Here is a 13,523-nt window from a genome sequence, read left to right on the forward strand (position 1 = left end):
TGTGTCTTCTTACCTTATTCATTTTTACTTCTGTACACTAGTCGATTTATAAATGCACTTAGGGAGTTCTCATCTTACATTTCTCATAAATTCAAACAGCAACGCCTTGTCAAAAGATTAATTTGCTTGGCAATGTAGAAGCTTAGGCTGTTAAAAGCACTCACTGAAAATTATTTTTAGATTTATCGATCATCCAAAATAAACAATTTCAAAGGGACAGACGTCTTTAAACATTATTTTGAAATCACCTTAATATGTGGAAATATAAATGAAGCAATCTGTCAAATTAGACACCAGCCATTTTTGGTCTTTTGTTTTTATTCTTTGTTCCCTTTTTAATGAAATATACGTTGTGAATTTTGTTTCTCCAGGCCCTTCTCGTATCAGCTGACGCTGGTAACCCTTAGCCCATGAGCCTCACAGCACTGACCGCACCCCCACCGCCCCCAAGGAGAGGCGGAGGAGCCCTTGTTTCCAGACCCCCAGCTGTTGAAACCAAAGAGTCCAAGGAAATAAAGCAGGGGTGTGCACGGATATGCCAGAAGGAAGGTGTGTGCACGTAGTCACGCAAAACAGAAATCGCAAGGAAGCTTCTACTACATCAAAAATAACAATTTCTCAAAAGAAATATTAAAAATCAGTAATGTATGTATACCCTGTGAAAAAGTAGCAAAACAATCCACAAAACTGGCTGGTCTTCACTGCAGTCTGTGATGTGGTCACTGGTTCATTTAAAGAGGAATTTCTCCAGGAAATACATATCGCAACGTCAGTATTAAGAACCATAGCGATCCTACAGAAAGAACCAACACGAAAGTTTACGACTATCAGCATCAGTTCCTCATTCTCAGTGCCTCCAAAACGGGTGCCGCAGCGACGGGAACCCGCACCCGAGGAAGTGGGAACTGGGAGCTCCTGGCCCCCGCGCCGCGGCCCCTGGGTTGTGGGAAGGACCGTGAGGGGTGCAGGGCCCCATGGTGAGCCCTCCGGGGGGCAGGTGTGATGGGGGGACAGAGGAACCCTGAAATTCTGGTTCAGCTGAGTGATCTTGCAGGAGCACCTGAACCTCTCTGTGCCTCTGTTTTTCAATCTATAAACTGAGGATGATCACCTACAAAAAACAGGGATGTCACCTCCGCGGAAGGACTGATGTGGGCTCGGCTGACCTAAGGGACGTGAAGGAGCTCTGCGAATTCTAACCAAAGGTTGTGTCACCAACAGCAGGAGCCCCAGGGCCAAGGACCTCTCCACAGTGGGGGCACCTCCCCAACCCGGGAGCTCCCTTTAGCGGCAGCGGAGTCCACGTCGATTAGGTCCTACTCCCTACAGCCGTGTTTTACGTTAATAATAGCGTCCTGAAATAACGTGACGTAAGCTAGAAGGTTCACAAAATAGTCTTCGTATAATCAGAGTCAGCCTTAAAGCGTTATACATGAGCATGTTCCACTCTTGCCTCATTTAAAAGATTGAAATACAATCTAAATACCCAACTCGGGGAATATTTAAATAAATTACATCTATTTTCACTCAGAATGTGGTTTCTGAAGACTTTTTCACAACATGGAAGTGCTCATAACAAAACATCATGAAGAAAAAAGAGGATGCAAAACCACATATACAATACAACCCTTTAAAAATTATAAACAGGTATGCACAGAAATCTAGAATTAAAATAGAAAAAACCAAAATATTAACGGAAGTCTCCCCTGTGAGGTGGGATTATGGGTAATTTTTTATTTTCTTAATATTTCTGTTTCAATATAGGAAAAACGTAGGTCATGATCATGACAATTCCTGTAACAATTCCTCTGGAGTCATAAATTAGAAAATTTAAACAAAAATGAAATTATAATTTCTGGTTTTCATGATGTCCTGGGTTACACTGTAGCAAACATATAAATCAATAATATAAAATCGAATTTTCCAGCAATTGAAGAGTGGTCCAAATCTCATTTTCAAAACTATGAACCCACCATCAAACTCAGTGAACGTCATCCCCGTTTCACTAACCTGAATCGAAGTCATGACTCCGTTAGCAAAGACGGAGAGCTTTCCAGCAACGGATCTCACTCCCTGCTTAAACTGGGCCATGTCGGGGGCCGTGGGCAGCATGCTCGTGAGGTTGTAGTTTCCTGCACACAGAGCAGACGCTGGCTCGTCACTACCGCAGGGATGGCACAGCCAGTGCCCAGGGACCCGATGGCTTTGGAGAACTCGGCCCCCCTCCCCTCCAGCCCATAAGCAGCAGCTGTGGTTAAGGGAAAAGGAGCCTGCGGTGGGTTTCAGCGCCAGCCCTACCACGAAGCAGCTGCAAGACCCCACGGTGAGAGAAGATGCAGCACTAGGTCTTAGGACCACCACGGGTTCAAATACTGGCACTGCCACTTCCAAGCTGTGTGCCTTTGGAGAGGTTCCTTACCCTCTCTGGGCCCCTGTTTCCTCCAGGCACTTAACACAAGACCTGACGGAGAAGTAGTCAGTCAATGGCAGACGGGCGGACATCTGTGGGTTTTTCGGACTCAGCATCCCTTCCCTCTTTTGGTAAAAGCCCTCCTCCCTTCCTCTGCAGGAGGTCTCTTCCCCAGCCCCCTAAACCACGCGTGGGCACGTGACCCAGACCTAGCCAATCAGAGCCTTCCTGGATTCCCGTATTCTCAAGGGAGGGGAGCCGTTTGCTTGCTCTGGGGTTACTGGTGGGGACGAGGCGCCGCTGCAGCCCCGTCTGGGACTAGGGCTGTCCCCTCCCACTCACTCCTCAAGGAGGGAAGGAGGGAGCCTCTGGCAGTGCGGGAGGAGGCTCACCCCAGGAGGAAAGCCAGATGGTGGGTGAGGCTGTCTGCCGACTCAGCAGGGCCAAGCGCACTGCCAGCGCTCCCAGGTAGAGGCCGAGCCCTCACCTTCAGCGAGGCCGCCGCTGGCTGGGTTTCTGTTGCTTAAGTTTTGGTTGTCCCAACACAGACAGCAGCATATTGCACACAGGTGAAGCGCATCAGAGTTACTACACATAAAGGGGTCCCTAGCGCTGACAGATGGGCTTTTGCGGCGCACTTTTGTCACACAGCTGTAATAAGGGGCCGGCGGGGCTCCGAGACCTTGTGACAGAACCCAAGCCCTGCAGATCCTCCAGAGAGCCAGCCCAGCTGCCCCATGGCTCCGCAGGTCACGCTACACCCACCTGCCCCTTAAGCAGCAGCAGAAGCCAGGTCCCTTTCCAAGAACCAAATAGGAGGCACGCATTTACCCTACAGCACGGACGCCACCCAGGAGAGACAGTGTGTCTTCCCACAGCGCCGTCCCGTGCCCAGCACTTGGGCAAGGCCACAGGTGCGGCTGCTTCTCCTCTCTGCCTCTGGGTGACATTTTAGAGTCTTGTAGCCCTTTGCCAATGACAGAGCGACAGCCCAGCCCAGTGATGGGACTTGGGTTCAAAGCCCAGCACAGTGGTGCTGCCAGCCGGGAAGATGCACCTGAGAGGAAATGAAGAGCTAGTGTGACATCCTGAGCGCAAACGGCCAGAGTCACAGCTGCTCCGTGGCGTGGCGAGGTCCACAGGGGCGAGGGAGCTGTGCCCCAGAGGTCAGCGGAGGTGACCTCAGCAGAACTGCCTCCACTTACAAGCTTCCAACTCGAGAAACGTTGAAAGAGGAGAGCAGAGCTGAGGCAGGAGGTTTAACGTGGAACCAAAGCGCTGCGGTGGCTGCTCCACTTGGGCGCACAGACGCCCCTTCTTTTCGCTCAGGTTGACAAGACTCCGGTTTGTGTAACTGAACCTGGTTGGCGACAGCACCGCACAGCTGTGACGTATGACAAACACGTTCAGCAAATCACCAAACAAAACCGCCCGACGGCCGACTGAAGTCAGTGCTTTGGAGGCCGACAGGCCCAAAGAGGCCAGGCTCCTGGACCCCGGGCCAGAGCCAGGAGGAAAGGAGAGAGTGGCCGACGTGCCTCCAGGGAGCCTCGAGAGCCAGGGACAACAGCAAACGTGCCAGGAGCCCCTACGACCCTGGGCAGTGCGCACCGAGCCCGGACAGAGGTGTGTGTCCGCAGCGCCCTGGGCTTCCCAGGTGGCCCTGTTCAGACTCAAATGATCAGAATCAGGTTTTGGAAAGAAATACACCGGAGGGGCAAGCTGGGTTTCCAGCTGCGTTTGTTCCGACACTGCTCTCAACAAAGAACAAAGCCACCTCTGCTCTGTCATCTGGTTCCCTCTGAGCCTGAGTGGCTCCCTCTGAGGCAGTGCCCAGCGACGGCCGTCCCCCGTCCCCCAGCCGACCCTGCTCTGGAGTGACGGCAGGGACGACACTGTGCCAGCTGTGGACGCTTACGTGTGCTCCTCATCCACTCCCTCCAAGACCGTGGAAGGGAACGGCCTCCGAGCAAAGCCAGGGTTAAAGCACGCCCCCAGGAAGTATTTCACTTCACCAGGAGGCATTTCTAATTTGGAGCTATCTTCCCCTTAACCCTGAAGAAATTATAAAGGTGATCTACCCAGTGGCACTGATATTTCACGGATGGGGAAACATTTAAGATAAGGAACACAGAATACTCTCTTAAAACCAGCTTTTGCTCTTTGCTGAAATGCACTCTAAATAAAAAGTAAATATTTAATGAGAATTGTTCAATGGGCTTGCATTTAGAGCAGTTATTAAAGGCATCTGATGAGAGATGCAGAATGGGGGTAATCGTGGTCTGAACCATCTGGGTTTGGGATGGGGGAGGGAAGGGGAGGGCGGGCAGGTGCTGCGAGCTGGACCACTGGCCGCCGGGGCGGGGCTGCCTCACACCCCAGGATGGTCCTATCATGGCTGCGAGTCCCCAGGACGGGAGCTTGTCTGGGACCCACAGAGGGCCAAAAAAATCAATGGACCTTTGTTCTCTGAAAGGGGACAGGAAGGTAAACGTCATCGCTGGCTGCAACCTTCCTTCAACAATTGGAAAGGCTGCTCATTTGATCTCTGAAAGGTTTTTTTAACAAACAATAACCTTTCAGAGTGAAACTTCCAGTAACTTGAATTACAAAAACACACACGCCCAGGGGTGAGTTTCAACCTGTTAGGTTCTCCGGGCTGCCCTGCCCCCTGTGCCAGGGCGCCCATGAGGCAGCCCAGCACTGACCCACGGGGGGCGGAGGCGGGACCCTGGGAGGCCTCCACAGGAGCCGAGCACCCCTCTGCCGGGGCGGCCACACAAGGAAGTGCCCTGACAAGAGGCCAGGACACCGGAAGTTCGCATATGAGAACACAAGCCCGTGAGCCGCACCTGCCCCAGCCCAGGCGCAGTGCAGGAAACGGCCAGTCAGAAAGCAGCCCCTCCGGCTCGAGGCCAGAGGGCGGCCTAAGATGCTTCCTGCCCGGGGCCCGCACGGGGCCTGCGTCCCGCGGGTCTCCGGTCCGCCCACCTGGCTAGAACCCTCCCTCTCACTGCAGCACCGCAGCCTGGCAGTGCCCGCTTCACCCCGGGGCCACGGCGGCTCTTGAAACGCCCCCCAAGCCCCAACACAGAAGGCCCCAGGCGTTCGGGTCTCCCCCATGACCTTCTCTGTGGAGGCTGTTTCTCTCGGGACTCCGAAAACAGTTGTTCTCTGTGGCTGCAAGGCCCAGCGGCCGCCCGCGTGGGGTCCCTCCGTGCCCACGCCCAGCTCCTCCAGGGTTGGAGACGAGGGGTGGTCCCGGGCCTTGAAGGCCTTGGAGATTCCCCCCCACTTGGGTGCTCCTGCTGACGAGTGGGCTTCTGAAATGACCCCAGAGGACCCTGCTCCTTGAACGTCGGCCACGACACAAAGGGGACTCGTGGCCCTCCCCTTCCCCCCAGGCCTGACTCAGGGCTGACTGGGACTGGAACACGGCTTTCCTACGGCTCAGGGTCAGAGGGACAAGCAGAGAGGCGCTTGGTTCTGGACGCCCGTGACGGGCCTGGTGCCGAGGCTTACTCCCTGGGGGGGCCCAGACATCTCCTCACCGGGGTCCGGACCCTCCTCTCCCCCTGGCTGGCTCCAAAGCCCCCCTCTGTCTCCCCGGGAGGCGGAGGCTGGTGCACTCACCCGCTCTATCTGCTCTGACCAGCCCTGGGGTCCGGGAGGGGCCGGGGAGGGCCTGCCATGTGCCAGACCCCGAGGCGACACTTCACATAAAGGACCTCATTTCAGCCTCAGTACAAACTGGTGAGATAGGTATGGATATTACCCACCCATTTTACAGAGGAGGAGCCCGAGGCTAAAGGCGACCTGAAATCCCCCAGGTCTCACAGTTAGGGAGTGGGTCCCGTCACACGGGAGCCCAGGGCTGTCCCCTCCAAGGCTGTGACACCACACGAGCCAGACACCAGGTTCACACCATGCTAGGCACCCCACCCCCCGTGGCGACGGTTCAGGGAGACGACATGCCGGGTAACTCTGGGGACGTTGCTTAAATTCCATGACTTGGTCTCTTCACGTGTAAAGCCCAGAATAATAACTTCTGCTCTGCCTGACTTACAGAGGCCATAGGAGCATCAGATAATGGCCGCTAACAATCCTGGAAAAGTGAAAAGTCCTATCCGGAGAAAACGTGTTCACACCGCAGACATGGTGGAGGCCAGCCCCGCTACCCGCCTGCCCCTTCCCTGCGCTACCTGCTGTCTGCTTCCTCTGCTCATCAAACAGATCAGCCGAACTGATGGACGAACTTGCCGAAAGCCTCTCCAGCCGGGCCCTGGTTTCATACTAGAGGAGACCAGGAGAAAAGAAACATTAGGCTCCAAAAACCATGAGCAATTTTGCAGAAAGAATCACTGAGGAGCTATCACGGCCGGGCTGGGGGCCGGCATGACGCTCATGTCCTGCGGGTCACAAGCAGACAGATGAACGCACAACGCCACGGCCAACAACGGTCAGTGGAGGGGAACCCAGAGGGAGAGTGGCAGTGACAGCTCTGTCATGTGCCGCCCTCACCCAGCTGCCAGGAAAGGCCACTCCAAGAAGCTCTCTCCCAATAGCCTTATGTTATTTCTTAACTGAACTTGAATGTTGTCAACTTTAAAACAAGGCAGATTTTAGTGGGTGGAGAATAGCCAAGTGGCAACTCTAAATACACTCAAAATGCTAGTGGAATTTCTACTGCTACAAAATAAAATCGGTACACTTGAGGAAATAATTATTCTCTGTATCGTGCAAGAAGCCTAGTAATTAACACTTATCTATAAGAGTTTTGCGTAAGCACATTAGTGCTTCACAATTAGAAGGAAACCTTTAAGCTCCCCATTTCCATTTGAGTCTTACTGCTTAGCCAGACTCCACTAAGATAAGCTCATTAACATTTCTGAGAAAAGAGGCAATAATCTCTTTTCTGAAAATAAATATACCTACCATTGAGAAACTATCTATATACTTCATTTAACTATGGTTAAAAAATTGCTAAGTAAATTACAGGTGTATCAAAAATCTCCTGAAATTTAATCAAAAGATATCGAATGGATGGCTATTCAAAACACTGCGAAAGGAATAAGAGAAATATGAGACCCTGTCCCTACCTTCCAATCACTCCTCTAGCTGGAGCGGCAAAGTGGGGCGATTAGCCAGAAAGACCTGGGTTCGAGTCCTGCTCCAGCACGCTGGGGACAGGGGTCCCTTGCAGCTTGACCCCATCTCACTCAGCATCCAGCACCTCCTCCCACACCTCCCGTGGCCCTGCTGGCTTCCTGCTCTGTGGGGACCACACAGAAACCCCCTGGGCACTTACATCAGCTTTGGCTTGTCTTCCAAAGTACATATCTGAGGAAATGGCTTTGACATTGCCAAACTTCTTCTGGGCCTCATCTGTATTTTCAACTGGCTCATAGTCTGGCTTGCGGCGAGCAGGTCTACAGTTAGCAACAGGCAAAACAGGAATGACATCAGTAACATGATGGAATAGGAGTTTTCTACCATTACCCCTTAGAGAACATTGGTTTTGACAATCACCCACAGATGAGGATGCCTTTGTGGGAGTCCAGGAGTCCAGCAGAGAGGGTCCAGCACACTGTTGGAGCAAAAAATCCAAGATTGGATGCATTAAAGAGGGTAAGAGGAATAGTTTCACTGGGCCCATGTCACTCCTCCTCCAAGGCAGCACAGCTCAGTGCCAACAGAGATCCACGTGGCCTGCAATTTCTCCCACAGGGGAAGGTGAGAGGGTGGTGAGCGGGTGCCTGGTCTCCCCAGCTGTGTGGGACATTGCCAAGGGTGCCTATTTCTTTCTCATCCCACCCAGGATACTGAGGTGACCAACACGGCTTAGGGGCTGGGGGAGGCTGGAAGCAGAGCAGCCAGGGCTCAGAACTCATCACAGCCACGCGGATTCCACTAACCGCTTCCCGAACTCCACGAGGAGGTCTGCTCACAAATCACTGGATACACTTTGCCCGGGGAGCCCCCAACTGGCCCTCCAGTGCTCTGCATGCCTCACCCATGCACCTTTGGCCCCACAGCTGGCTCCCTGCACGTGCCCCTGCAGATGGTGAGGGCAAGCCTTTGCAGACAGCAAGTGAGCATGTGCAGAAAGTCAGCCCAACTCTGTGGGATTCGCAGAAAGCACACAGACTTGAGCATTTCAGGGCACCACCCTAGGGAAAGCAAGCAGGAGGCTCTCGGCACCTGGTCCTGCTTTGTGGGATTGAGAGAAGACGTACCATCCTAAGACGTCACCCCTCAAAAGGAATAAGAAGTGTGGAGTGAGTGCATCAATAGAGAAGGTCTGCGTAAGCCTCAGCGTCTCTAGCAGGGCTGACTATTGAAGGTATTTCCCACCCAAAGCCAGGCAGTAAAGACTGGAGGAGGTGATTGCTCCTTCAAATGCAAAGACAGCAACACAAGACTCCAAGGAACATGAAAAACCAAGGAAACACGATACCACAAAGGGAAACAATAATTTTCCAGTAACTGATCCCAAAGAATTGCCTGACAAAGAATTCAGAATAATTGTTTTAAGGAAGCTCATCAACCTACAAGAACACAGACAACTCAATAAAATCAGGGAAATAATACACAGATAAAATGAGAAGTTCAACATAGAGATAGAAATCATAACCTCTCCCCATCGCTCGCATTACCGTCTGAGCTCCGCCTCCTGTCAGATCAGTGGCGGCATTAGATTCTCATAGGAGCGTGAACCCAGTAGGTTCGAACCAGAACTGCACATGTGAGGGATCTAGGTCGGGAGCTCCTTATGAGAATCTAATGCCTGGTGACCTGAGGTGGAGGTGAGGCAGTGATGCTAGCGCCGGGGAGTGGCTGCAAATACGGCTTATCATCAGCAGGGAGGTGTGACTGCACAGAGACCGTAATAAATCAATTGCTTGCAGACTCATATCAAAACCCTATCAGTGGGGACTTCCCTGGTGGCACAGTGGTTAAGGGTCCGCCTGCCAATGCAGGGGACACTGGTTCGAGCCCTGGTCTGGGAAGATCCCGTGTGCCGTGGAGTAGCTGGGCCCATGCGTCACAACTGCTGATCCTGCACTCTGGAGCCCACAGGTCACAGCTACTGAGGCCCACGTACCTGGAGCCCATACTCTGCAACAAGAGAGGCCACTGCACTGAGAGGCCCGTGCACTGCAGCGAAGAGTGGCCCTGCTCGCCGCAATTGGAAGAGGGCTGGCGTGCGGCAGTGAAGACTCAACGCAGCCAAAAATAAAAAATAAATAAATAAATAAATAGGTAAAATAAATAAATTAAAAAAACAAAACAAAACAAAAAAACCCTATCAGTGAGTGGCAAGTGAAAACAAGCTCAGGGCTCCCATTGATTCTGCATTATGGTGAGTTGTATAATTATTTCATTATATATTATAATGTAATAATAATAGGAATAAATACAATAAATGTAATGCGCTTGAATCATCCTGAAACCACCCACCCCCCAATCCCGGTCCGTGGAAAAATTGTCTTCCACGAAACCGGTCCCTGGTGCCAAAAAGGTTGCGGACCGCTGAAGCAGAAGAAAGAATCTGTGAACTCGAAGACAACTCATTTGAAATTATCCAGTCAGAAGAGAAAAAAGAAAAAAAGAAAAAGAAAAAGAGCAAAGAAGCCTATGTGAATTATGGGACATCACCAAGAACACAATTCATGCATTATGGGAGTCCCAGGAGGAGAAGAGAGGAAGAAAGGGGCAGAAAGCTTATTTAAAGAAATAATCTCTAAAAACTTCCCAAATCTGGAGAGAGATACGGACATCCAGGTACATGGCGCTCATAGGTCCCCAAACAGATTCAACCCAAAGAAACCTTCACCAAGAAATATATGATAAAACTGTCAAAAATCAAAGACAAAGAGAGAATTTTGATAGCAGCAACAGAAAGAAACTCATTCTATAAAATGGAAGCCCTGTAAGGCTATAAGCAGATTTCTCTGCAGAAATCCTGAAGGCCAGAATATAGTGGGATGATATATTCAAAGTGCTGGAAAAACAAAAACAAAAACAACTGCCAGCCACCAGACCTGTCCTACAAGAAATGCTAGAAGGAGTTCTTCAAGCTAAAATGAAAGGATGCTAATTAGTAACATGAAAACATATGAAAGTATAAAACTCACTGGTGAAGGTAAGCATATAGCCAAATTCAGAACACTCTAAATACTGTAATAGTGGTGTGTAAATCACTTAACTCTAGTATAAAGGTTAAAAGACAAAAGTGGTAAAAATAACGATAGCTACAATAATTTATTAGTGGATACACAATATAAAAAGATGTAAATTATGACATGAAAAACATAAAATGTAGGGAAGGAGAGTAAAAGAGTAGAGATTTTGTATGCAATCTAAGTTAAATTGTTATCAGCTTAAAATAGACTGCTATAACTATAAGATGTTTTATGTAAGCCTCATGGTAATCACAAAGCAAAAACCTATAGTAGAAACACAAAAGAAAAAGAGAAAGGAATCAAAACATACCACTATGGAAAATCATCAAATCACAAAGGAAGACAGCAAGAGAGGAAGCAACGAATAGAAGAACTACAAAAACAGCCAGGAAACAGTTAATGAGATGGCAATAGTATATGCTTAACTATCAACAATTACTTTAAATGCAAACAGATTAAATTCTCCAACTAAAAGACACAGAGTGTCTGAATGGATTAAAAAAAAACGAAGACAAAAACAAGATACAACTATACACTGCCTGTAAGAGACTCACTTCAGCTTTAGGGACACACATAGGCTGAAAGTAAAGAGATGGAAAAAGCTATTCCACATAAATGGAAACCAAAAGAGAGCAGGGAGAGCCATACTTATATCAGACAAAACCGACTTTAAGTCACAAACTGTAATGAGAGACAAAGGTCATTATAGAATGATTAAAGGATCAATTCATCAAGAGGATATAACAGTTGCAAATATTTATGTACCCAACACAGGAACACCTAAATATAATAAGCAAATATTAACAGATCTGAAGGGAGAAACAGACAGTACTGCAATAATAATAGGGTACTTTAATACCCCACTTTCAACGATGGACAGATCATCCAGACAGAAAATCAATAAGGAAAACTGGACTTGAACCAAATGGAACAAAAGACATATTCAGGACATTCCATCCTATAGCAGCAGAACACACATTCTCAAGCACACACAGAACACTTTCCAGGATAAATCACAGGCTAAGTCACAAACAAATCTGAATGATATTTAGGTCTTAACAAATTTAAGAAGGTTGAAATCATATTAAGTATCTTTTCCAACCACAATAGTATGGAAGTAGAAATCAATAACAGGAGGAAAAGTAAAAGATCCACAAATAGGTGGAAATTAAACAGCACACTCCTGAACAACCAATGGGTCAAAGAAGAAATCAAAAGGGAAATTAAAGGATATCTTAAAACACAATCTTCAACAAAGGAGCCAAGAATATACAATGGAGAAAAGACAGTCTCTTCAGCAAGTGGTGTTGGGAAAGCTGGATGCTGTAAATCAATGGAGTAGAACATTCCCTCAAACCATACACAAAAATAAACTCAAAATGGCTTAAAGATTTAAATATAAGACATGACACCGAAAAACTCCTAGAAGAGAACATAGGCAAAACATTCTCTGACATAAATTGTACCAACGTTTTCTTAGGTCAGTCTCCCAAGGCAAAAGAAATAAAAGCGAAAGTAAACAAATGGGACCTAATCAAACTTATAAGCTTTTGCACAGTAAAGGAAACCATAAACAAAGTGAAAAGACAACCTACAGAATGGGAGAAAATATTTACAAGTGATGCGACCAACAAGGGCTTAATTTCCAAAATATACAAACAGCTCCTACAGCTCGATATCAAAAAAACCCCACAAACAACCCAATCGAGAAATGGGCAGAAATAGACATTTCTCCAAACAAGATATACAGATGGCCAACAGGCACATCAACAGATGCTCAACATCACTCATTACTAGAGAAATGCAAATCAAAACTATAATGAGGTATCACCTCACACTGGTCAGAATGGCCATCACCAAAAAGTCTACAAATAATAATTGCTAGAGAGTGTATAGAGAAAAAGGAACTCTCCTTCACTGTTGATGCGAATGTAAGTTGGTGCAGCCACTATGGAGGAGAGTATGGAGGTTCCTTAAAAAACTAAAGATAGAGCTACCACATGATCCAGCAATCCTACTCCTGGGCATATATACAGAAAAGGCAAAAACTCTAATTCTAAAAGATACATGCACCCCAGTGTTCACAGCAGCACTATTTACAATAGCCAAGACGTGGAAGCAACCTAAATGTCCATCGACAGATGAATGGATAAAGAAGATGTGGTTTATATGTATGCAATGGAATACTACTCAGCCATAAAAAAGAATGAAATAATGCCATCTGCAGCAACATGGATGGACCTGGAGATTATCATACTAAGTGAAGAAAGTAAGACAGAGAAAGACAAATTTCATATGATATCACTTACACGTGGAATCTAAAAAAGATGATACAAATGAACTTTACAAAACAAACAGACTCACTGACAAAGAAAACAAATTTAAGGTTACCAAAGGGGAAAGCTGGGGGAAGGGATAAATTAGAAGTCTGGGATTAACAGATACCACTACTACATATCAGTGTAAAACAGAGGGCTTCCCTGGTGGCACAGTGGTTAAGAATCCGCCTGCCAATGCAGGGGATACGGGCTCGAGCCCTGGTCCAGGAAGATCCCACATGCCGCGAAGCAACTAAGCCTGTGCGTCACAACTACTGAGCCTGCGCTCTAGAGCCCGTGAGCCACAACTACTGAGCCCACATGCCACAACTACTGAAGCCCACGCACCTAGAGCCCGTGCTCTGCAACAAGAGAAGCCACCGCAGTGAGAAGCCCACGCACCGCAACGAAGAGTAGCCCCTGCTCGCCGCAACTAGAGAAAGTCCACACACAGCAATGAAGACCCAATGCAGCCAAAAATAAATAAATTAAAAAAAAAAAAATCCCACCAATTTTCTAAAAAATAAAATAAAATAGATAAATAACATGGTCCTACTATATAGCACAGCAAACTACACTCAATATCTTATAATAACTTATAATGGAAAA

At 48.3% G+C, this 13,523-nt stretch overlaps 1 protein-coding gene across 1 annotated transcript in view; it reads right to left on the bottom strand.

The window, feature by feature from the left end:
* Positions 1–300: 300 nt before the first annotated feature.
* ARFGAP3 (ADP ribosylation factor GTPase activating protein 3) overlaps positions 301–13,523 on the bottom strand; it is a 57,794-nt gene continuing 44,571 nt past the window's right edge. The window contains exons 13-16 of the mRNA XM_059937108.1: positions 7,719–7,839; positions 6,613–6,703; positions 2,011–2,132; positions 301–793 (exon numbers count right to left, since the gene is read on the bottom strand). Of these exons, the coding sequence (XP_059793091.1) occupies positions 776–793; positions 2,011–2,132; positions 6,613–6,703; positions 7,719–7,839 (352 nt within the window). The 3' untranslated portion in view covers positions 301–775. The remainder of the gene's footprint in view (positions 794–2,010; positions 2,133–6,612; positions 6,704–7,718; positions 7,840–13,523) is intronic.

The sequence above is a fragment of the Balaenoptera ricei genome, chromosome 10, assembly GCF_028023285.1.
Source record: "Balaenoptera ricei isolate mBalRic1 chromosome 10, mBalRic1.hap2, whole genome shotgun sequence".
NCBI classification, from domain to species: Eukaryota; Metazoa; Chordata; class Mammalia; order Artiodactyla; family Balaenopteridae; genus Balaenoptera; species Balaenoptera ricei.